At 39.8% G+C, this 26503-nt stretch overlaps 1 protein-coding gene across 1 annotated transcript; it reads right to left on the bottom strand.

Moving 5' to 3' along the window:
- Positions 1-1330: 1330 nt before the first annotated feature.
- LOC127602240 (nuclear receptor subfamily 5 group A member 2-like) lies at positions 1331-24316 on the bottom strand. The gene is made up of 7 exons (XM_052068265.1): positions 24156-24316; positions 22887-23005; positions 22414-22555; positions 20988-21661; positions 10372-10491; positions 8006-8153; positions 1331-3510 (listed from the first exon to the last, which is right to left on the bottom strand). Exons 1-7 carry the CDS (start codon positions 24175-24177, stop codon positions 3257-3259), a joined length of 1479 nt encoding a protein of 492 aa, XP_051924225.1. The 5' UTR covers positions 24178-24316; the 3' UTR covers positions 1331-3256.
- Between the last annotated feature and the right edge of the window lie 2187 nt (positions 24317-26503).

Below are 26503 nucleotides of genomic sequence, written 5' to 3'. Positions count from 1 at the left end.
GTTTTGGCAAGTAAAACACTTAAACATGGGACGGACTGTCATCCTACATTGGGCGGAAAAAAAGAGTTGAAGGACAAAAAACATAAGCAATATCGAGAGAATCTGTTTCACAACAGGAGCAAATAGCCCTGGAAAAAAAAGCTGAGAACTTCTTTTGAGTTCAATGACTCATCATTTTGTCACTTCACAACATAAATATACATCATGTACAACACGTTAACAACCACCTGCCTCAGTAGGGAAATCAAGGTGCATTTGTGTGTGTTTGTCTGTGTGTCATGGGAGACATTCACACTAAGGCAGACTTAACGATTGTCTATAATATCTTGACATTTCTGACTTCTGTTATTTAATCCAAATGTCTATAGTGAGCTGTGTGATGCTTCATCTCTGGCTTTGCTTCACAATTACTGAGAATTCATGTCATTTATATTGTCACTGAATGTGCGCTGAGCATCAGTCAATCTGTTTTTTTGCTTTTGTTTTGTTTTTTAATTAAATGAGTCTAGCTTACTTTTCAACACAGTAAGTGCCACAGGTACTACATTGATGACTATCACTACCAAGGACAGACATGTTGCTCTGTTAGACCCATGATTCGAATTTTCGAAATGCTCCAAAAATGTTGACGGACTGACTTTAAACTGCTTGCTACGAAAGCGGTTAAATGGAGACATATTGCAGCGGACAAACATATAATTCAATAAATATTTAGGCAAAGGGACATTAATATTGTCTAAAACCAACAACCAACAAACATGAGTGTTACTGTTTATGACCATCATGTTAAAATGGTGAAAATGTGCATGATAGTCTGGTCCTTAGTAAATACTGAAACAATCACAGACGGAAATAGACAAAATTGGCATTTGTATTAAAACTCACAGTGACCAAATGGGGCTAGGTCTTTCTGAATTGAAATATGAAAGCATATCCATCCATTATTAATTAATTGAGGAATTTCTGAGTTGCTTCCTTTACTGAGGAAAAAATCAGTGAGGCTGACAGCTTACACAGAAAAAAAAAGGTAGTGTTTGGTAATGTCACATTGCTTATTTGTAATCTGTTAATGTCACTAAACCGACTAGCGTGGCTACGACCACAATCCTGTGGTACTGTACTTTAAATGAGTCACAATTCACTTGAATTGATTGGGACAACACGAGTCTCAAAATTATTTTTTTCCGGCACACCGTTGATCAGTACGCAAAAATGTATTTGAAAATGTAAATGAAATATTTAAATCTTCTAACCTGCTTCTTTTCCATCCTTTTGTTGTCTGTTTGCCAAACGGAAAATGTAAGAAAAAGAAAAACAAGTGTGACCACTGTTTTATTTATTTATTTTTACTGGCTTTAACGAACTTTTCTTTCATTTGATCTTAACGGATGTCTGTTGTGATATTTAATGCATCTAAATAGATTGGAATCAAACTATATTGACTCTAGAAGGTGGCCAAATGAAACTGAACATTCTCTTGAGAATTTCCTCACCTGTAATATTATCAATATCATCATCCCGTAAAAACAGCAGAATCACAAATCTGCATATTTTTGATTCAAAAAAAGACAATGCCAACGATGCCAACATTCATTTTCTAAAAAGAAAAATAAGTCATAAAATCTATCATAAAAAGTATAGTTAATCATCAGGCCATCATTCATGAGATGATTACAGGCGAATGGTGCCATCTTATGTGACGGGTAAGCATCAGCCTCCTCGGTACAAAACTTCAAGGGCAAGTGTGAAGTAAACATGGCCAACCATCTTTTGAGTAAAACTTGGGGCTAAAACTATTTCAAGCACATTTTCGTTAGGTTTTCTTAACACAACCCTCTGAGGTTCAGATAGACCCATAGCAAAGCACTAAATAACGCGCAATTTTTCGTCAATCTCCATCAAGTGATGTAATTCAAAAGATGCAGAGTGGCAGTCAGTACTGCATTGTTGATTATCGCGTTAACTGCTCTTTGCCATTGTTATCGAGTTATCCAGCGAAATGCCTCGGCCCTGTGTGGCAAATACACTGTTCACATTCAGGCAAACAGGGACCTCTGTATTCTCAACCGGATTTGCAAAAAAGGTAGGCGTGACAATCGATGAATAACCTCGCTGTTGATTATGAAAACATTTGATTCAAAGTATTATACTGTACGTGTACATGGATGTAACATTCAGACTACATGATGGAATCCTCTGTGATGGTTTGCAATTAACATTGCTGCCAATATAATATGTGGCTTGTCCGACAACGCAACACAACTAATTTAGCAATGACAATGTAGGACAGCAACCCACTATGACGTGTGCTCTTAGTGGTCGCGGGAATACATGGACCAAGTGTGTAATCCCATTGTGCACAATTTACAACACGGCACAGCATCGAGTTTACTATTAGCATCGTTTACCATTTTTCCAATCCCGATGGGTCTCATCTCCACTCTGAGTCTGGCCATTTGGGCACTAATTTTCCGCCTCCTGAGCATCTGGCTCGTACACGTGTGGTCCAACATACATCTTGCCAACAACCTCCTCTTCCTCCAACTCTTCAAATGCCTGGATGCCCTCAGATAAATTTGAAACATCACTTTCAGATCAATTTCTGACTAGCTTTGTACACTTTCCATAGTGAGCCCCGCTATTGTTGTCTTCAAGTGATGTGACACTTCCGGGTTTGTCATCACTTCAGGAAGACGATTATTTTGTTGAATTTTATGAACTGATCTTTGCATGCTTGAATGTATTTTGTTTCATTACTAGGACCATAAAAATATTTCGTTTGGGATTTTCTCAAAGTACTTCACACTTGACATTTAACATCAATAGAGTAATGCTTTCAACATCCGACAACGTTTCAATAGAGTAATGGTTTCAATATCTGACATCGTTGTCAATGTCATGAAACATATTTGTGGTTGTCAATGCTTGGATGTAAGTTGGTGGGTTACGTTGTGTTGGCAAAGCTTGATTCATTGGAGTTATAGATATTGTTCATTGCCACTAGATTTGATGAAGTCATTCCAAACTGTTTTGATCCAATTTAAAGAGGCCACATAAATATATAAAACATTTACGTGAAATGCTCAAAACAATCTGCAACACAGATGGGGCTCTATCAAACTCACAAGAACCTCCCCGGCTATAAAAATGCTCACAAAGATGAGCTGGCATGTAGTCCACTTTCATTGCTAACTTTGATCCCATACAAAGTCTCACCAAGACACACGATAATGGTGAAACAAGTCATCTGCATTGCTCACACACATGCTCGCTTGGCATGGAGCATCTCAATCAGCAGGTTGTTGCAGGGCACCTCTCCACTCAGGTGCATGCAGCACAAATAGTCCTCAGCCTGTGTGCTGAGGGCGCGGAGCTCCGGCAGTCGCACCACCAGCTGGCTGAATTTCTCCTGAAATTGAGGGTAAGTGGTCAGGGTGTACTCCAGCAGAGCGCCATTCACCTGCTCCTGGACGCCTTCCACAAATGCCTGGTTCTCCAACAGCTTCACATCTGCACACAGGAGGATAAAGTAAGACTACATGATGTGCGCCTACGAAGAGCAACAAGATGGCAAGGATCTGGATGATTTTTAGATGCCATCGTGAAATGTAAAAACTAAAGTTGTAATGTTGTTGAAAATATACATAGATTATACATTTTTATATGCAAGGTTCTAGGTATAGAATAAATTCATGAGGCCACCTGCCATAAAAACAAGAAGTGATCATCAAGTGTAATGAAGTGCTCCAAGGCAAATGCTGAGTGAAATGCTGTGTTGAATTCACGCTCATGTTATTTGGTCAAGTGGTTGCACAAAATAAAATCATCTGGATTAAGATCTTTCTTTTTTATTAAATTGACCATACATCTCCTTAAAAATATATTTGGATCCAGATGATTTGATTGTGTGCAACCCCCCTGAGGAAAACATTTTTTTTTTCTCAGTGTACTCTTTTCATTTCAGTTAACGATTCGCCGTTTGGAAGAACCAGCTCACTGGGATTCTGTGAAAAGACAGAAATTCATCAAACCACATCTTTAACTAAGACAGTTTTTTTCTCTTTGTTTTTTTTCAGTTTTGGTTAATGTGACATCTCAATCAGAAAATAATGTGCTTTTTCAGCTAGTAAATACACGGTTGCGATTTTCGCATCGGATCGTCTTTTTCACCGCGACAGAACGATGCAGAGTCCAAATGACTGCAGGGACTGTACCAATCCTACTGTTGATCTCCTTTTCCAGTCTTCCCTGACTTGGAGGTGCTGATTCTCATTTTGACTCAGGAACCGCTCCAATCAGAGTTAACGATCGTGGCTTCATGAAACCAAAAGAACCTGACATAAGCAGAAATGCATTACTGAGGCCCCCTGAACACCTTAGCTGTGGCTGGAAATTGTGTCCAATGCAGGCTTGGCGTCATCGACCCTCACGAGAAACTAATCAGATTTTCTGCTGGCAACCCAGCCCAAACTTTTGACGCTGGTCTTATTGGAATTGAACAGCCCATATCAGTGGTCTGGAACCAATACTCCTAAATCGCACACACACACACACTCTCCCATCACAGAACTCCCAGAGGGACACAATCAACCTCCTTCTCCAAATCCACAAAAAATTTGTAGACTGGTTGGGCAAACTCCCATGCACCCTTCAGGATCCTGCCAAGCTCGTCGGCCCACTGGTCCATGGCCACCCCAAAAAGACGTCAGTGGAATGGAGGAGATTTTCTGGCTACTCTCCCCAGAATTTCCTTGAAGCCATCCCGAAGTCCCTTGACATCGTCTCACCGAAGTCCTCCCACATCCGCGTTTTTGCTTGAGCAATCACCGAAGCTGCATTCTGCTTGGCCTGCCGCTACCCATCAGCTGCCTCTGAAGTCCAACAGACCAAAAAGACCCTCTGTAAGTCCAGTCCAAGGTTTATCTTGAGCTCAGCTGAGATATGCTGCAGCACCCGCAAAGAGATGGCGAAGAAGAAGGATGGATGGATGGATGGGTAGACAAAACTCACACATGTATGAAATCCAGTGGTATCTATTACAAACTATCTAGTGACTCTACTGTGTGTAGTTTTAAAATCGTTCTGCTCCAGACAAGTCCCAATAAAGTTAATTAATTTATACTAGATTCGTGTTCTCGTGTGTGTGTGTGTTTGTGTGAGGGAGACAGGATTGGAGGGAGAATAGCAAAGCCCTCCAGTGGACCGGCATTCAGAATCAGCTGAGCCCATCTTGTAGAATTCATTCACACAGTAATTAAATGTTTTGAATCAATGTTATGAATCATCCTTTCAAACTGCTTCGGGGCAATTAAATTACCCCTGACAAACCTGACTCTAAGGATGAGCAAAAGGAGAATGTGTGCAAAGAAGAGCCAGTAAAGAGCAAATATTTTCTAGCGATGACAAGTGCTCTCTCCATTCAAAAGCTCTTTGTTGCCATCCTGCCTACGCTAAACAGCAAACCCTTCTGGGAATCTGGGCAAGCCACATCTATGCTCTCTCCATCTGCGCAAGCCGCTACATGAATGTCAGCCCTTGCATCGAATGATAGACCCATTACGCTCCTTTAGAATGCCATTAGTGGACAATGGAGGAGGTTGTCTTTGTGAACAATCGCTTTTCGCGAGACTAGGTTTTTTTATTAAGTGAATGTGCTCGAGGTAAAAGGCCAGTCGTGAAAGCCTTATCTACTGCACATTGGAAAGAAGTGTGACAATCGTTCAAACATATATCTTGAAAACACAGATACAATATATAATCTAGAGACGAACATAACAGATTTTACGGAAAATTGGGACTTTTTAAAAAAATACAATGGTGTGGTTCAATAAGAACAGAAACGACTAAGACATCAAGACACAAGTTTAGAAATTAGACATTCCAAGATCTGTGAGTAAAAACAAGCTGTGGTGCTTTTATGTTTTGCCTCCCCAAAGTATTTGAGCAATTCTTTTGGTTTGATGACAGCAAAAGCGAACATTTTTGGCTTTCCAGAGAGAAATTATCTCTCGGTCTTGTGACTGGACTCCCTCAAAAGAGCTTCAAACAGCTCCATCTCATTCAGAACACTGTACCTTGGGTTTTGACCAGAACAAAGAGATCAGAACATATTCCTCCTGCCCTAAAACTTTACAACGGCTCCCAGTCAACTATAGAACACATTTTTAAAATTCTGCTACTGGGGTACAATCAAAATCTTCTGAATGTGTCAATAAAAAAATATATATATATGTGTTACCCCCCCCCCCCATATCTTTATTTTCTTTGAATAATTTTACAAACCTACTTTTATTTCTTTACTTTGAAATGTGTTCAAAGTCTTCTGTTAATATGTTGTCAAGGTATGTTCTTTTGGGAATGTTGGTAAGATACTTTTGTTTTCTCTTCTTTTCTTCTGAATATCGTCAGCCGTTGTGTCTCTAAATGCTTTTGGGTTCTGTTTCTTGGCTTGTGTGAAGCACATTGAGTTGCCTTGTGTATGAGATGTGCTGTATCAATAAAGCTGTCTTGCCTTGCAGTTTGCATATATCCAATACAGTAGTCTTTACGGGTTTCATCAAAAACATTTTACCATGAAAAGTTGGGAAAAACGTTTGCTTTTATTGCATACTATTGCCATGGTGATACGCTGTTTGCTTCGAAAACTGATGCTGTCTATGAGCATTTAAACATAGTTTGGACACAGGTATTGCAAAACATTTATATTTTGGAGGGTCGTTGTGCAGTCTCTTAAAAATAGTTCAGCGGAGCCCCCGATAAAGTTTTAACAAAGCACCCCTAGTCATACGTTTCACCTAGATCAACAAAAATTGGAAGGGAATTTTATTTTACCGGTACTTTGGTATTGGTATATTGTATAGAAGTCATATTTTTTGATCAACTCTTTTGACTGAACTTTGCCTGGTAGTCTTCAAACTTAGATTGTTTCTCATAAAGAGGTTGGAAATAAAAAGGTATTGAAGGCATCTTATTTCATTCCATTCTGCTGGCACGGAATATGCCATTTGGAAAGAAAAAAGATGCTGTTTTTGAGGGTCCAAACCTGGGCAAAACTCATGAAACTTGGCTCAAACATATTACATTTTAAAGGGTTATATGTACCCCAACGTGGACTGGGTTGCAGGGGCCCTTCATAACTGCTCGCAACTCTAGTTATTAGAATTATTACTATACTCCCTGGACACTCTGAATGAGGTGGCCAAGCTAAGAGCTATGATGGACAGACCCTCCCACACCCTTCAGTCCACCCTGACAGCACTGGTCAGCTCCTTTAGCCAGCGACTGATACATCCGCACTGCAAGAAGCAGAGGTACCACTGCTCGTTTCTGCAGACTGCTGTCAGGCTATTGGATAGATGCACATGAAAACCTGGACTCACCCCCACTCACCCACTTTTAATATGCTTACCAGTATATTTATTCACTCATTTCATTTTCCAATCCGCGTATCCTCACAAGGATCGCGGGGGGTGCTGGAGCCTATCCTAGCTGTCTTCAGGCAGTAGGCGGGGGACACCCTGAACCGGTTGCCAGAAAATCGCAGGGCACACACAGACGAACAACTATCTGCACTCACACTCACACCTCGGGACAATTTTATAGTGTTCAATCAGCCTGTCATGCGTGTTTTTGGAATGTGGGAAAAAAACAGAGTACCTGGAGAAAACCCACGCAGGCCCAGGGAGAACATGCAAACTCCACATTGGAAGGCCGGAGCCGTGATCGAACCCACGACCTCTCTATTGAGAGGTTGACGCGCTAACCACTGGACCACCTGCTTATATTTTATATGAATGTTTATTGATATCCTTTTTGTCTTCTACTTTCTCCCTTTCATGCTGTAAATTGGGAATGTCTCCATTATGAGACAAATAAGGAATTCTTATCTTATCTTAAAATACTGTCATTCGTTTAAGTGTACAGGAATTTTTGGGTCTCATTTTTATTCAACACAAAAGAATTTCATCGACAATATCATTAAATAGACATGATTATGTAGACTTACTGGGGTTGAATAGGAGCAGAAATTTCAGACAGGCAATCTCCCTACGGTCCACCTGCAGGACTCTCAACCTTATGGCCAGGTCCTGTCCTCTTTGGACCAAACTTGACAGATTTGCCTCACCTTGAGACAGAACAGAAGTCAGCTCAATCTGCAAAACAAAAGTTAGTGATTAATTACTAATATGTTCATAAGATTAGTTAAATCTGGACTAATCCCAAATATTACATTATGGTTTCATAATAAAATTACTGTAAGTATTGGTGACGGCAAAATACGGATGCATCACAGCCGAGAAGTTCCGGCTTTGAATCTCGGCGTATACGTTCCATAAACATGCATGTTGGTGTAGAATGAAGCCTCTAAATCAGGGGTGCCCATTTACGTCAATCGCGATCGACCATGAGCCAGCGGACTGCCCCCAAATCGACCACGGGGGGTGATAGGAGGAAATGGGGAGGGGGGGGGGGGGGGGTATTTGTGAGTTTACGTGTGTTTCTGTTGCTCATCGCGACATACGTGTGCATATAAGCACGCGTGTGCATGGTTGGGATTAGGTCGATCGTGCATGCTTGGTCGTTTCAAAAGTTGATCTTTGGTCAAAAAAGTTGGGCCACCCCTGCTCTAAATTATCCATTGGTCTGAAAGTGAGTATGAATGGTCCTTTGTCTACACGTTCCATGCAATTTACAGCCGAAAACTCCAGTGTGTCTGCTTCCTCTCATCCAAACCACCTCGAGTAGGCTTTTGTTACCCCTGACCCAAAAAGGGACAAGCAGTATCAAAAAAGGATGGATAGAGGATAAGTGCCTGAATAAGACTACTATTATTGAATTATTTCCTTATAGATATTCTTGAGTCTTGTGGAAGGAGCTAAATAAAACATAATTTACAAATCTCAAGGATTATCTTTGTTGCCATTATTGCTGCTATTGTTCAGGGGTGCCCAAACTTTACAATCTACCAACCTCCTGCGATCGACCCATTACCGCGCATGCGCGCGCACAAACACATGCACGACATGGTGAGGAACAGCCTGACGTGGAGATACGCGAGGCACTTTGGCAGCCTGTTAACTATCGTAGGTTACACGTAGCGTTTGAAAACGCTTCCTTGGCCTTCCAGATTCCTATTCTTTGCCTGTGTCCTCGGTGAATTGTACACGAACAAACTCTGAATGAGAATAATGATCATGATAAAAGAGGCAACAGCTCCGATCATAAGCTGCAACTCCAGAATGCTGAGCGCTAACAACTTCCGGTGACGCAAGTCACGCGACACCGTAGGTTAAAGATTTACCTGCTTTATTTTCTTTATTTCTTTTATACTTTTTTGTGAAAATGAGACTGATATGATGATTATGGTGCAGTGTATATTACATCAAAAAATATATTACTAACATGCACAAAGACACACAAATGGTTGTTTTTTTTCTCCTCTACATCCCTCGCGATCGACTTGGGACCAGTACGCGAGCTACCAGTCAATTGCGATCAACGCAAAGGGCACCCCTGGATCTCCACATTGTCATTTAAACCCTTCAAGCTGTATTACTGATGCAAGTATGTTTTCTAGCACATCCATCAGCGAATTTTAAGTCAGTGCATACGTGGCCACTCACCAAAGCAAGGGATCAAACTTCTTACGGAGAATGTAATTCACATCTACAGATGTTTATTTGGTAGTATCAGAATGAGCATTTCTTCAAAATCAAGTGTAAACACTTCAGAAGGACTGGGAGGCTGGGTATTCATCTGATAAACCATCTCTAGCAATTATCCAATCACGCCCCCTCCCCCTCAAAAAAAAGGGCCTGTTGTTTCCAAGCAGTCCATTTTGGCTCTTTCCCAAGTTTAACATTATCATTGTTTGACTTCCATACATGAGGTAAAGGGTTGTAATTTTAAAAATAATACATCTGACGTCCGGTACATCCTTGACATATTTTAAATGGACATCATTCAGTGGAACGAAATCGGTTTGTCTGGCCCACGGTTTTGCATGGTTGCTTTCAGGATACTCAATCTTATTCATATGTTCGCCTGTCACTTCCAAATTAATATTTCACAATAGTAGACTGTTATTCACGAGCGACAGATTCTAAGGTTTTCACTTTCTGAATATGTGTGACGGGTCCGGCTGCCCCACTGATCAACTCATCCTCAAAGAATGCTGAAATTCATTGTTTTCATAGGCTAATGGGAATTATGATATACACTGTCCATGTATGTATTTTCAAGTAAACAACCTGACGGGAAATTCTCAAAGACGTTCTGAAACACTGAAGAAAGCTTATTTTGTCTTTGATTTTTTTTTTAATTTATTTTTTTGTAATGCACTGGTGGGAAGCTGTGTGGGGGAGTTGTTACCTCCTGGCCAGTCACCAGCAGGATACTGTCTCCCTTTCCATGTTGCACTTGTCTAAAAATGTGATCCAAGACCAAAAGTTCAGACCAGCAGTTGTGCAGCAGCTTCATTTGATCCCCCACCTCCAGGAAACACAAGACAAACACAGAGTGAGACAAAGAAAAGAAAAAAATGTAAAGCCAAAAATTTGTATCGAGTTAGTTTCCTGCAGTTAAGGGTAACATTTATTTTCCAAAACGTATACACAGATATGAAAAGGATTACTCAGTGCTCTTGTTTTATTGTTTTCAGTACACTTTTACATCGTAAAACAATCAAAATTAGAACAATTATTTTTAAAATGCATTATTTTTTTTACGGTTACAGTTAAATGTTTCTTTCATTGCGTCTTAATTTGTCATTTCAGTCATATGTAGTGTATGTGCCAGATAAACATAGTTCCATTACAACTCCAGCTACATGGTAGCTGGTCTAAAAAAAGTAATAATTGCAAGAAAAGGAGAGACAACAAATAACCTAGTATGGGTTATGTATTATTAAGAAGCAACTTAGTCTTTTCTAACTGCCCCACATAGGAAGGATTTTATTAATAATGAAATAGACGCTGTCAAAGTACTGCATGTGTTGTGTATTTTTGCAACCTTTTTGATGTGTCAGATTCATCTATAAACAGTATCAGCCTTTCGTACCTCCTGTGTTGTAAAACACGTCCCTGTAAATTTGCTCCTAATTTTCAACATACACCCCCTGTCACTGCAGTCCAAAATCACACCGAAATATGTGAACAAAATGGAAGACGATTGGACCACAAAAACAAGGTGAGAAAATGAATGGCTGTGCCACTCAGACCCACATTCATCTAACATGGAGCTGACAGAATTACTGTCCGTCTAAATCAAACAATATATTAGTGGCAGATGAGAGGCTCCAATCTGGGCCACACACCCATCTGGAAGAGTGCCGCTGTGGGGGTCTGGACTTCAAGTGATAAAGGAAGGGGTTAAGGAAGTAAAAGGTCTCGGCGACCTCCTGCGCTTCCTCTACAAGAGGAGTTGGGCTCTCAGCTGCAGCTCAAAAGACACTGAAAAGCTTCTCAAACATGCAAAATATCGAGCAAGTTACTTGAATTGAGTGTGTGTGTGTGTGTATAGCTTTTGCATGTCACTTGGGCGATTTTCTTTAGCAGCAATGTAGAAAGGATGTAAATATTTTTGAGACAAAAGCTTTAAATATTGTCTTGCATTTCCTCGTGGAGGCCATGGATATCTGCAAGGAATGCAATGAAAATGTGACAAGGACAGCTACGACTAAAACATTGGGTCATGTGCACATTCTACAGTACATCATCAAATCCTTTTGTTATGTTTCAACCCATGGCTATTTTATTTACACCTAATCATATGCTGACAAAAATTTCTGAATTCACATTCTTTCAACGAGAGATGTGCCGATTATTTATTTATTTTTTTGGCACCCGAGTTCAGGTCGAGTCACTTGAGTTGAGGTCAAGTCGGTTCAATGTGTTACATTTGCAAACCTGTCACACCGAATTCAAACGATCAACACGTTGTTCAGCCACACCAGTAAGGCCAATGCTCCCTCCTGCAGTCTATGAAGCTTTGCAGACTCAGTTTAGCTGCCCTGACTAGTGACCAAATGTTTCCATATCTCACTCTTTGCCTCTTTTCCAAAACAAAATGGATAAAAGCAAAAGCCTGTGGCCATTTCGAACACAAGTTTGGAGGAAATCGGCACTACATATGAGCAAGTACACAGACTGTTGCATGAAGCTAGCTCTGTTAGGGAAAAAAACAAAAACAAAACAATACCAGTGAGTTGAAAATTACGGAATTGGAATAACACAGATATAGTGGCAATTACTATATAGGTGTATGCCTAGTTTTAAGCTCTGTCACGAGACTAGACCGGATGACTATTATTTTTGACGATGTATGGATTCTAGCAGAAGCCGTTCACAGATGACTCGGGACCAGAGGCAGCCTCTGCCTGGCAAAGACCACCAGTCGCTCACAGAGGCCACAGCGACTCCTATTCACGCGCATGGTTATTGGTCAGAAAGATCACACACAAGCACCAGGAGATATTGTAAACAGCAATCATTAGAAAAATGTAATCACTGGTCACATCACCCAAAAACACACCATCTTGGGAAATAAAGTTATTTTTCATCCATTTTCGATATTTGCAGATCGACAGAATCTCTCCCATTTAACTTTGGGCAAGAGGCAACCAACCAATTGTAGATTTGAAGTAATTTTACCCTTTTACACACCCTGTAGCCTGAAAACATAGTAAGCTGTCCACTGGAGTAACTGCTGTCCCTGAAATGGTTCATCTCCAAAATAAGTTATTACCAATTAAGTCACTCCCTTTTGCTGTAGTTAGATGACAAGATGGTTAAGGCTCCTGCACCCCACAATACATGCTTGCGTGCGCGCGCACACACACGCACACACACACACATGCACACACACAAAACAAACAAATAAATAAACTGAGCTTCGTCATTCATTTTACTCTGAATTGAAAAAAAGTTGCAGTCAAATGATTCCGATTTTATACAATTCTTGAAGATCGTCTTGGCTAAGCTACTTCCAAATCTTCTATCTCCAGTTCACTGCCCTCAGGCCAAGCCATTATGAAATTCATTCTGTACACCGAATGTGCAACATCTGCCATTCACCAGGTGAGTGGAAGGTCAAACCCAAGACATGACAAAGGCCACCTTTGAGGAATTGCCACAATCAATAGCTTACAATTTCATGACAATGTAGCCGAGTAGAGTGCAGCGCTGCAGTGGGAGGCTGACATTCCCCTGTTATCGTCCGCATGGAATGTAATTATCTAGCGCAGAGAAACAGCTCTTGCTGCACAGCTTTCTTCTCACTGTGCAGACGGGCTGCTGAATGGCCATATAACAGTTTGAATTACACAAGAAAAACATTTCAAACACATTTCATGTGCACCTGCACGCAACATGAATTGATTGTTGTTTTATTATTAATGGGAGAAGGGTTCATTTTTATTCACATTTAAACTTCATTTAAATTGGTCAGAAATAAAAACATTTGATGCTTATCTTGATTCACTTTTGAGCGCTAGACACGGCTTTCATCATTATCAATATGACAAAATAATGCTAGAAAATATGTGGATATTTAAATTGGTGTTTGAGTAAATTAGTATTGTTGGTTGAATTCCTAGAGATTTCAGATTGGATTTATGAGCCGCTAAAATGATGTTCATTCACTCTGTCCAGTTCCTCTCCAATTTTATTTATTTTTTTGTTCTCTTTGTCATGTACAGTGTACACTATCTAACTGCAGTTCCTGGGCAATATAAATTGGTTTACTTCATTAATTATATTAGTTAGTAGTTAGAAGTCAAACACTGGCAGTTCAATTGGATTCCACTTTCCTGTCTTAGAACTCATAGCACAGGTCTCAGTAAATAAATGCTGCTTTTGTTGTTTTTTTTTTGTTGTTGTGTAATATTCAGTTCTTATATGAGCTGTTTGCATTTTTTTTCAAAACACGATAAGTACATTTAGTACTCTTGAGAAAAAAAAAATCCTTTAATCAGACATGTAAACTTTACAAATCCAATTTTTTGGACAGTAAATGACAAATGCCCGAATCCATCATTTGTGAACTGCATATGTCATCATGCCATATTGCAATACATTTGCAAAATTGTTTGAAAACATTTTATGCTGTACTGAGGAACCTTGAAATATGAACACCACAATCGAGACTCACAGGTTGGCATAATACGGCCCACGGGCCGTATCTGGCCCGTTGCTCTTTTTAATCCGGCCCGCCGAAGCTTGGTACACAATTAAGGTTTGATGTGAATGATTCATTTCATTTGGACTTGTAATGACAGGCATTTCAACGCCAGGTGGTGTCCTTACTTGAAGTTGCAGAGCACAGGGAGGAAGGGGGAGATGAAGAGCGAAGTAGAGCGATAGAGGGAGAAATCTGATCTACCACCAGAAGAACTCTGTCAAACGGAAATTCCTGAACCCGGTAAAAATAAATAAATAAATAAATAAATAACCATATGCATTAAACTTACTTACTACTTACTACTATATTACATTAACGATCGATTCTTTACAACGCAAGTTCCGGAAGCCATACTTCCGTATGTTGGCCCACAGTACCGCCAACTCCAGCAACTCCCACTCGTTACAACAGAATAAGTGTGTCCACATCGCCGCTATTTTCGATCATTGGATCCAAAACAGCGACATGTGACTCTTGATTGGAGTGAGTTTTACTGGAATTAGATTGGAAAAAGATTTTAATTTCATTCATTTACATTTACGCCCTGTAAATCATGGCATCCAAACAAAGAGGAACAGTAAAGCTCGCGAAAGAGAAAGTGATATGTGTGATATTACAAAGTACAAAAACATTCATGAGATGCTTGGAGTCGGAAAGACTCAAATCTACTAGACTACGAGAAACAAGGAAGGGATTCTTGGTCAGTCCAATTCTGGCCATTTCCCTGCTCAGAGTGAATTGCTTGTGGCTCGATGGACGGTCGAGTCAATTAACGTTTCCTGGAATGGTTTGACTGTTGTTGTGTTAAAAACTTTACGGCTTAACTGGACCGCTAAAAACAGATGAGGCGAGTTTCATGAGCAACGTGGCTGGCTTCAAAAGTTCGTTGCACGACATCAGCTGAGCAATGATGTTATGTTTGGTGATGTGCTGACTCAGCACATTAGTGTCAAATTTTAGAAGTCAATGTGGCCCACGAGCCAATAAGTTTGCCCACCCCTGATCTACAGCATGGCCAAAACTGCAGCGCCACATGTACTCCCAAAATGTAACTGCTCATCACATCACACAAGCATCTGTTACTCATTTCATTTTGCTCGGTTGTAATTTCCTGTTTTTACTGTGTGTATTACATAGAATGAAAATATTGTATTTTTAAAAAATGTTGGTACTCAAATAAAATAGTGTATTGAATGTAAAATATATTTTTGAAAGATGACAAAATGAATGTTCGATTAGATTATAAGTGCTTGCACAGTACCTCACAATTACAAAATGCATTCATCCATGATATCGATTGCCCATTTCTAATCACTTTCAATCTTTTCTTGCCTGCAAATCTTTGAGGTCAGCTTCTGTATGTGGCAGTACGCAAAAAAAGTAATTCGAAGCCAACTACAAATTAAGCTTTCATTTACAGCTTCAAATTATTTTAACACATACTGTAACTACGAAATTCGTATTTCGTAGGTGTGCTGGAGTTGATCCCAGCTGACTTTGGGTGAGAGGTGCTGTACACCCTGGACTAGTAACCAGTCACATATCGATGAACAACCACTCACATGCATATTCACACTTATTTTGAGTGTTTAATCAACCTTACAAGCATTTTGCAGTTGCTGGAGGAACCCCCCCCCCCCCAAAAAATAAAAAACCTCAAAAACCCACACAAGCACCGGGATAACATGCAAACACCAAAGACATGTATCAACAGAGATTCACACCCAGAGGGCCTGACGGTGAGGCAGATATGACAACAACTAGACCATCCCAGGTATAAATGTTTTATTTTTTTAAAGTGAGGTCACTGCAATGTAGCATTTTTTGTCTAGTCAGCATTCCTGCTCAGTGACTGTTGTGTATTGGGGTCCGAATGGGATGTCTATGTGACCCTTGCAATAGACTGGCGACCAATTGTCAGCCCACAGAGCGCGGATTTGGACACTTGTCTATGGAGAGATGCCAACATTGGCAGTTTTTGGCCTCCCGCTGCAATGCCACTCTGAGGGTTGGTTATCATGTCCTACACTCTAAAAATGTTTTTGTTTCGATCTACTCAAGCATTTGGTTCTAAAATATTAAACACATTACGAGTTATTTATATCTTGAATTGTATCAGCAGATGGGTTGTTTTGCTTCAAACCACATCAATAGACTTCCATCCACCCAATCAACTTTTAAATCTCATAACCTGGCCAGTCCAGGCCACATCAGGGCTTATCCGCTTGGAAAGGTAAATTCATGACTTTATTTATTTATTTATTTACTTGCACACTAGATACGCAATTCATATTCTCTTTGTTTCATTACAGGTTGAAAATGTTTCTCACGTTGTCAAGGTACCTGGCAAGTTTGACCACAACTTAGCTAGCCATTTAGTCATTACCATTGTAACACAGTTAGCAAGTTGGTTTGGTATATGTGTAGTAAACTTTATTGTTGTACGATGACATTGTTTTGTATTTTAACCCATTTGGACCTGATTTTATATGTAAAGAAGTCTTTCAACAGAGCACCCAGTATGTGCCCACCTAAAATGGCTGCCTCGGCCCAATATGATGAACAGATTATTATTGTTTATGGTAATGACTAACCGTCAGTTGGTTTGCGCACATTTGGTCCTCACGCATACTCTCTCATGTGCTCTCTTGCAGAATTCCTTCATTGTTTATTTTTCAGCCTGGGACAAACATGTATCTTCATGAGGCCAACACAGCGAGACACAACCAATAGGTCCAATACCCAATACCCAAAACTGTTTGAACACATGTGGGAATTGAGAAAATTGCCAGCAGTTACAGTAAGTCAAGCATTCTTGATAGTGGAATATGTGCTTGTAAATCGAGCTGACATCTCTCAGCATTTGTAGCACTGGCTGGTTGTTCAATTTCATGCTCCTGTTAATTGTTTCTTATTTCGGAGTGTTACTGTTGCTTGTTAGTTGTTTTTCACTACAGTTTCTTGTTTTTTTTCTGACAATCAATTGAATTTCTTTTTCTTGACTTAAAAGCGATTTTAGAAACATTTTTCATTACATTTTGTTGAATAGGTTAGTGTTTTTTTAAATCGCATATTATATAATTTCACTGACCAAATCTAGCATGTATTTTGTAATATCCTCAGAGCTGAAGAGTCTCAAAGGTATTGGTAATAAATGATAATGTAATACAATTACTATTCTTTTAGATTCAACAGTAAATTATTTGAATTAATTTTGCATCGTGGTTAATATGACGAGCATTTGGATGGATGACTGAACAAAATATGGATGGTAACTGAACCAATAACTATACCTAATTTGAACCAACAATTAGGTTCAATCTGTAACTCACCTCTTGGGTTAAATAACCCATCCCATTCAGCTGGGTCCAATTTACAACTGTAGGGATGGTGCTATCATAACCTAGTGGCTGGGTTAAAAATAAAACAATTGATTTTATTTTTGATCCAACTACTTTTCCTGTGTCGGTCTGGTATGATGCCTCTACTTGGTAAGGTGGCAAGGCGATGGCCAACCTTGGAAAGTCCAGGTTTGCCACCTCTCCAGGTAGATAACGAAGTGGAATCAATTGGCTTTCCATGAAATCACTGGAATTGTCCTTCATTGTGGTTTGTGTTCAATTTCTCTAGTAAAGATAGGAACTAGGGATGATGCACTGAGACCGTGACATAACTGTACGTGTAATTGTAGATTCATTACGAGTGAATGTTAAATGGAATAAAGTTATGCTGTAGTCATGGCAGATTGAGCCTGCAATCCTATTTGGTGAAACAATGTGACAGATCACGTTTTGGAAAATTTGGCTTTGCTAGTCTTTTTTTTTTTATATCAAACAAAAAGTGAAAAGTCTTAGTTGCTCTTTTTTTGCTGTTATTTACCACTGACTAAAGTATCGCAAGAACACGATATGGAATAACTGCGTATTATCGCTTTTTTATTTAGTTATTTTCTTCACATATAAAATGAAAGGAACCTTATCGAAAAAGGGATTCGTGAGTACATGAACACAAGACGGTTTTGCAAACTTGTGTTTGCCCATGCACCATTTTCATTCATTTAATAAGAATGGAGCCTCTCCTTTGGTTTAATGAATACTTGGGCCTACTATACTTTTGTATTTTAATGGTGATATTTGAAGAGCCAAGTATTTTTTGAGGTGGTACTTGGTGTAAAAAAAATTTAAAAAGAGAGAGATAACAATGCTAAGAGATGTAACAGCCAGTTAACAGAAGCATAGGAAATGTGTGTTGCAAAATAGGTCTAAAGGTTGAAGATGTGGCCTATAAATTGAAGACTGCCCAAACTGCAACACTGGAAAATTTCACTAGAGGCCCGGAAGTCAAAAGAATAAATGCCTTTTTTTCCAACATGTGGTCACAGCTGCAGAGTAACAAAGCAACAACATCGCACATCTAGCAACACAAACTGGATAATGGAGAAGCTTCGGTGCAGATATGGACATGCTGACCACATTGATACTGTATCTCTGTGCAAGAAGAGGAACTAACTACCCACACAGGAGAGACATTCCAAAAAATATCCTCAACTGTGAATAACCGGACACTTGTGAAAATGAGCACTCCCAAAGTCACAACATACAAGCATCAAATGACAGGATACAACAACGATACACTGAAGTTCAGGTTCTGAGCTTCGGAAGAAGATAAGTACAATTGCATGTGGATAAAACAGAAGTGAATTTCTGCATTGAGATGAATAAGTATTGATCGACTGGTTGGCCTTTATTCGAGTCCAGCTAAAATATGTTTACACCTAGTACATCCTTTGTAATAGTAAATGTGAATTCATCAGTCAGGGCTTCCATTTCGCCATATTTCGACAGCGCTTGTCCTCGTCGGGGCGGTGGTTAACTACTTGCACATCTGATTTATTGTCTTCACTTCACCAAACGTTTATTTGTTGAATGTGGAATCTGGAGTACTCCAACAAAACCCATACAACCCAGCTAGCCAGCTAATGAGAAAATGCAAACTCAACTCCAACCAGATGTTCCGACTGCAATTTGAATCCAGATCTCCTGACTGTGCAGCAGACATGCAAACTATTATTTCTGGGAAACATTCACATCACTCTGGCTTTGAAATTTTAACCTTGCAATGACATTCTGAACAATACTATGCTTCCAACTTTGTCATGAACGCAATGAGGATGGCCATTTCCTGTACCAGCATGATATGCTTGGATCAGTTTGGTGTGGAAGCACTTGACCGCGCCCTAATTAGAACGCTGTCAAGCAACTTGAAGGTGTACTCAAATGGAGGTGGTGAGCTAGAACCACTTGCCCAAAAATGGGTGGCATCTGACCTCACAAGCGTTTTGGGTGGATGGGCAAATATTGCCATAAAATTCAAGTAGAACGTCGTCCCAGAAGACCAACCAGAAGACCATGTTTGTTTTTCACAAAAATGAATGTGACAGAACATGATGCAGTAATTGAATAAGTTTGTTTGCTGAGAAATGATTACATTCGTACTTGATTTTGCGTTGACTTTAAGCATGATTCAGGAGTGATTTTTTTAAAAGAGTAATTATATTCATTCTGTGAAGCGACAGGTATTTTGCACTCATAATGTTTGTTGTACATAATAGAACACTATTTAATTAACTGGTTCATGGCATTTTTCACTAATGATGAGAATTCTCTCAAGGCCTTTTCAAACTGAAATTGACATTTTATAGTTTCCAAAATGCACTTTGGACCAGCCAAGCAGCCTGTGTGAGAGCAACAGCCCACCACAGTGGGACCATCCCAAGCTGACTCTGGTTCTGTGCAGCAGACATTTGGGGCAGTGAAATGGCAACAAAAATAAAAGTATTTTTTATTACAGGAAGGACAACTGACGGGGAAATTCAAGGTAATTGTCTTTTTACTGAAGTGAGTAACAGTTTTGTTTAATTAATTATTTATATGTGTATATTTATGTATTTTGTTATGGGTGATTAAGATAAGATAAGATAAGATAAGATATCTTTATTGCAATCCTCATAAACTTTGTGTATATAAACAAAGGAAAAGCATCATCAAAACCTTCCTTTTTAACGCAAGGCAACAACTGTCTTTATTTGCATTGTATCAAAATAATTCAAAAATTATTATTCGTTTGAATTCTGGACCAATTGTCATTTTATTATAGCTGCGTGCCTTCTTTATGTATAATTGCCCCCCAAAAAAACAACAACAATAACTAGTGGAAACACAACTGGTGGTTATTAAAGCAACAGTTAGCTCAATGGATGTAACAAGTATTGTTATTATTATCATTAGTAGTACTAGTATAATAATTATAATAATGCTCATAATAATAATAATAATCTAACTGGTTATTGTTGGCGCTTTGTTTTCTCCGTGGTTTGTTCAATCCTACCTGCGGTGCGTGTGAGCCGTTTTGGTTGCTAGGCGACATCAAACGGGCTCGCAAAATCGTTTGTTGAAAGTTCAGTTTCGGCTTTTTAAAAGGGTTTTCCATCCAAACACAGCGATGAATTTTAGCCATATTCGTAGCGCGGAGCTGGACTCTAAACGAAATTAATGTAGCTATTGCTGCCTTTTTTATGCAAACATGACACAACAATTCCACTAAAGGGGGTGTTGCTTGAAAACGATTTTGTTCACTGGAACGGTTTTAATTAAGAATGCTGAACTGGTTGTGTTTTGTGCGCAACTCTCGTTACAGTCTGTTGTGCAATCTTATACATCCGTTCGTGCTGCCGTTGGCTTTTTCGCTTGCATTCATGCCTTGATGAGCGACACAGAACCACTTAGCAACTGGCAGGACTGTGGACTCACCCTGAGCTCCTTGAAAAAGATGCAGCTGCGTGCCCATTCCACGATGGAGAAGAGGGTCTGGTCTGCCATGCGACACATGAGGCTGAAGGCGCTGGGTTTCTCCAACCGGCCTCGGTTGCTCTGCTCCTGCTGCAGATGAGCGACGATCTTGTTCCGGACCGCCAGCTCGTCCGGATCGCAGCGCAGCATCTCCAGCACCAGCTGGAGGCTGGACGCACCATTTTGCGGCGGCAAAATGGGGGGCTGCGGTGAGGCCGAAGTGTACATTTCTGTGTAGGGGTATCCCGTTAGAGACTCGGGCGAGCTGGTGTAGTCGGGGCACTCTGCTTTGATGACCCTGCTCGGGAAGGCTGTGTACTGGTACTGGCCGCCAAGGGGGACGTGCGACTGCATCCCCAGGGGTGGGGGGGCATACAGGTTTGTCTCGTAGTCTGTGGGGGTGATGGAGCCGGGGGTGGCGGGGAGAATGCTTTTGGGAATGGCGGGCATGGCGTTCAGAGGGCCTCTGAAGCCGTAGTCGCCATGGAGAGGAGAAGCGGACGGAGGGGCCGCGCTCTCCAGTTTCAAGCCGTTGGAGCGTATCAAAGCCTTTTTCTGCTGCTTCAAGGCCCTGTCCCGCTTGTACATGGGCCCGAATTTATTCCTCCCCCCACGCATGCGGTCTGCGCGCACCGCTGTCAGAAAGAGGGCAGAAATGAAACATGATTGTACCGCAGCAACCATCTCCAATCCAAATCACCAGTTAAGAACGACTTTTCCTCGTTGGTTGCCGGCTGCCGTTTCCTCCTCATGCTCGATTTAAACATGGAATGAATAAGACGCGTGCCCGCGCGCACTCACACACACACAAACACACACACACACGCCCCCCCCCCCCCACACGCACACGTTCACTTTTTTGCTTCCCTTTTTAGGCTGAGAAGATTCCCCAGTCTTCACTCCTCCTTGTAGCCTAAATAGAGCTTTTGATTTAAAACACGGGAGTCTCCACGGTTTTATCAGTAAGTCCAGAATGCGTCTTTTTTTCCAAGCTTGGAAGAAGCAGGTGCTTTCTTGCATGGCTGTCTGGGGAGTCATCTCATTTCACGTGAATAGGAAGTAATGACAGAGCTGCGGCCAATAAATGAAATTTCGGGTCGAATTGGAATTTTGTCCTTTCATTTGGTTCGTATAGTCGAGCAAACACAAATGTGTTACAAAAACGCCGCATAACCATGATAGCGCACCAATAAAGCGTTGTCATTATTATAACGTTATATTGATGAAGTATTTTTTGTCATCAAAGGCCTACATAAAAATCATAATAAATCCGTCTTCACTTGTTTTTGTAACCCAATAAACTATTTATCCGTTGACTTTTTATTGTGAGAAATAATAACAATAATAGTAATAATCAGAAAAAGAAGAAGAATAAACGAAAACGCACCTTCGAGTCGCATGCCGACGTTGAGACATTTTTGAAAGCGGCAGAAAGGACATCTCTTCCTCTGAGTCTTGTCAATTTTACACTCTTGATTTTCGGCACACGTGTATCGTTTGTTGTTCTGCACTGTCCTTTTGAAGAAGCCCTGAAAAAACAGAAAACTGTTTTCATTTTGTTTTCAAGTAAAATAATATCAAATTTACATGGTAGTAATTTTCCCCCTACGGAAATTAAATTTTGAAAACATTACGTTGTCAACTGATGTTATAAAATGAATGCGAATCTATCGAAATGTATTGGACGAAGCATTGTTTCATAACAATCTTTAAAAAACGTCACATGCCATACTGTTTGAATATTTAGGTCAACATTAACGTTGACAATGCAAACATGACAACGAAACTTTTGACCACCGCTTCTGCTTGAACGAAATATATCGTGTTCATATTTTCTGCAGCACTTGAGTGGCTGCTTACCTTGCAGCTTTCACAGGTGAGCAGCCCGTAGTGATACCCGGACACTTTGTCTCCACATACAGGACACAACTCTTCCAGATCGTCATCATACGTGTATTCCATAACCTTCAAAGTCACACCTGTATATGAACGCACGGACGCGCACAGAAAAAAAAATCCCAAGGACATTCTGAGCATGAGAGTACAATATCAAGGTTGCAAGCGCGACATGACTTTGCAAGTTTGTGTTGGCTCTTTATGTCTGGAGCAAATAGTCATTCGTTCGTTTTGTTTTACATGCATTTAATATGCGTACAAATCAACAAGTGTTTTAAAATGTAAAAGTCCCAATAATATAGTAATACTCGTATAATACATATACCTGTGTGTGTGTGTATGTATATATATATATATATATATATATATATATATATATATATATATATATATATATATATATATATATATATATATATATATATATATATATATATATATATATATATCAGGACGTATATGCATGGAAGTTTTCATTCCTAAAAAATGATTGCTAAATGTGTTAATGTGTTTTAATGAAGTCCGAAAACAAATCATAATATGCGTGTCCTTAAAAAAATCCAATTTTGAAATAATAATTACGGCTATTTTTTTATTGCAGACTGGCTATTGCACATTGGTGGTTTTGTTGACCAACCAAATAAGCGTGCTTAATTAAATACCACATGACGCGTCGTAACGTATGAACAATAACACCAAGAAAACTATCAGTTCGATTCCAAACATGAACACGTTAATTTTTATTTAGATGGATTTATGACTTCAAAATCACAGTTTCGTATCAAGCATGGGGTTTCAAACAGGATCACACACACACATTCTATTTGCTTAGATTTATAAATTCAAGACCACTGCAGTATTTTGTAAGTTTTCATCAGTAAAACACATACATTTAGAAGATTTTTTTAATTTAATTATTTTTTTTTGTTTATAACTGCATTTTCAAACAGTGACTTAATGGGATTTTAAGTAAGTGGTCGTTTCAGTTTATTACGCACTTCTTGCTGTATTCCAATATTTTGTTTTAACAAACTGCAGCCGTTGTCCTCCCTATTCCCGAGCGCTAGTGATGCCGTTCAAGAACTGTAAAAACATTGCAAAAATAAATAAATAAATAAATAAATAAATAAATAGTCCTTCACTCTTTTGGGTAGAATGTGGCGGCCTGCGTCTACAGTTGTGGCCCGAACGAAGCACATCTGAGAGAATTCGGGGAAAAGTACAGAGCCTTACCGTGAGCCTTGTCTCCCAGCATCTGAAGAGCAGGCTGCAGCCAGTCAAAGATGATTGTCTGATTATTAAAATGTGGATAGAGGCGTTGCTGCAGCCTTGCATATGAAGCTGAGGACAACGGCAGGAGGAGACCAAGAAAAAAAAATCGTCTGCAAGGGGATTGGCTTGGGTGTCTCCCTCAGCCTCCTCGCGCTTTACTGTCTTTCTCTTATCGCAAACTTATGCTGCCCTGCTGCCATTGGTGGAGCGGCAATCACGTGACCGTGGCTGAGCAGCCTCCGAGGAAATGCCTTGACAGGCGAAATGGTGCTGATTTAGATGACTCCCACCAAGAAAGGGGCTTTTTTTTTCAATCGATTTTTTACATTACTTATACAACAAATTATCCATTTCATTTGAACAGGGAGACATTGATGAAAATTCTACTTGCATTTGATGATTTTGCAATTAATATACACACATATTTTGGTGTGAGACAGAAAACCCGGGTGTGTATTATGATATTGAAGCTCGAGTTTAGTTGGTGAGGTTGTTTGTATCTATGTATGCATGTATGTATGTATTTATGTATGTATGTATGTATGTATATGTATATGTGTGTGTGTGTGTGTGTGTTAGTTGGGTGGGTGTGTGTGCGTGTGTGAGTGTGTGTGCGTGTATGTGCGTGCGTGCGTTGTATGCACGTTTACGTACTGTACCACGGTACATGATACATACTGCAATGGTTGTCAAAGCACTATACTGTATAAAAAATATGTTTTGTAAAAATACATACATACATCTAAATCCTTCTGGTAGTAGTAGTTGTAGTAATGTAAAAGTTATTACCATTTTATGAATGTTGTCTTCTTCCTAAAATAATGGCTAATATCCTTAAAAAGGTAATGAAACAAAAAAAAAGAATGGAAAACAATGACTGAGGCCATATTTTAGAGAGATGTTATTTTTTTTCATTCTAAACACATCTCTTTCCTCTTAAAGGTCTATATTTATATGTAAATCATACTCTCGATTTCATCAGTGTAATATAAATCAGGACAATGGCAGTCCTTCTTGCTCAGTAAGTAATTCAAAAAGTCCAAATGTCTATAGTTAGCTAGGAAAGTGGAGTTGTGGACGGTTTGCTCAGAATCTGCTAGCTCCTGAGGGTGACTGTGTGGAGATATGACCAAAGCGAAGGGTCCTGAACCATTAACCTTGTTTTTAAGTGTGAGCTTTGATCCTTAGGATACTTTGACAAAAACATGTCACAGACATTTTATTATATCACAACTAGAAACTATTTTAAATGGTGAAAAATAAAATCACATTAGGTGCTCCTTACAATAATAAGTCCCATCTACATGCTTGCAATGAAGAATGTGACATTCACCAAATGCTTCATAAAGAATACTTAGACAGATTAAATATGACAGGACAGAGCAAAATGAATCGCCCTTTGCATTTCCGTAATTTCTGGAAGCAAGTCTCGACCTGGGCTTTTCTATATCTGCTGGGTATTCTCCTCGTGCTCGCATTGGTTTATAATAAGATAAGATATCCTTTATTCGTCCCACAATGGGGAAATTTACAGCCTCCAGCAGCAAGAATGTATGTAGAAAGAAGAAAGAGAAAAAAACAACAACAAACATCTTTCAATTAAATACAATATGAAACCATTCCAAAGAGATAGGCGTGGACGAAAATTGAAACTGAACAAAACAATTTTTTTGAAGTTTTCTGTTAATGTATTCTGAATGTTGTCAATGTGGGCGGCCCGGTATCCAGTGGTTAGCACGTCGGCTTCACAGTGCAAGGTACCGGGTTCGTTTCAAGCTCCGGCCTCCCTGTGTGGAGATTGCATGTTCTCCCCGAGCCTGCGCTGGTTTTCTCCAGGTGCTCTGGTTTCCTCCCACATTCCAAAAACATGCATGGCAGGCTGATTGGACGCTCTAAATTGTCCCTAGGTGTGAGTGTGGGCGTGGATGGTTGTTCGTCTCTGTGTGCCCTGCGATTGGCTGGCAACTGATTCAGGGTGTCCCCCCCCCTACTGCCCGAAGACGGCTGGGATAGGCTCCAGCCTAGTGAGGATCAAGCGGTTCAGAAAATGGATGGATGGATGGATGTTGTCAATGTATGTTTTTTGTTTGTTTTGTTTTTTGCTTCTGAATGTCTTTAATTTTTGTGTTCATAAATGCTTGTAAGTAGTGTATCTTTGCAGCACTTGTTTGCACATTGTTTGTTGTGCACATTGTTGAAATATGCTATCTAAATATAGCTGCCTTGCTTCAATAAAAATCAATTGTGAATTGCTTCTCCCGGATAAGAACTCATCATTCATCAATTTCAATGAACATTTTTCTTATTTT

Source organism: Hippocampus zosterae, chromosome 6, assembly GCF_025434085.1.
Source record: "Hippocampus zosterae strain Florida chromosome 6, ASM2543408v3, whole genome shotgun sequence".
Classification (NCBI taxonomy): Eukaryota; Metazoa; Chordata; class Actinopteri; order Syngnathiformes; family Syngnathidae; genus Hippocampus; species Hippocampus zosterae.
Note: the sequence above shows the minus strand (reverse complement) of the source record. Positions and strands in the feature narration are given on the sequence as shown.

Bases quoted from the DNA above. Each gene is read 5' to 3' on its own strand.
- LOC127602240 (XM_052068265.1), bottom strand. From the start codon at position 24,177: ATGCTGGGAGACAAGGCTCACG. The intron at 23,006-24,155 runs GTAAGGCTCTGT...GTTCATATACAG, and splicing joins GCTGGGAGACAAGGCTCACG to GTGTGACTTTGAAGGTTATG. The intron at 8,154-10,371 runs GTAACAACTCCC...TTTGTTTTGCAG, and splicing joins TGCTGGTGACTGGCCAGGAG to ATTGAGCTGACTTCTGTTCT.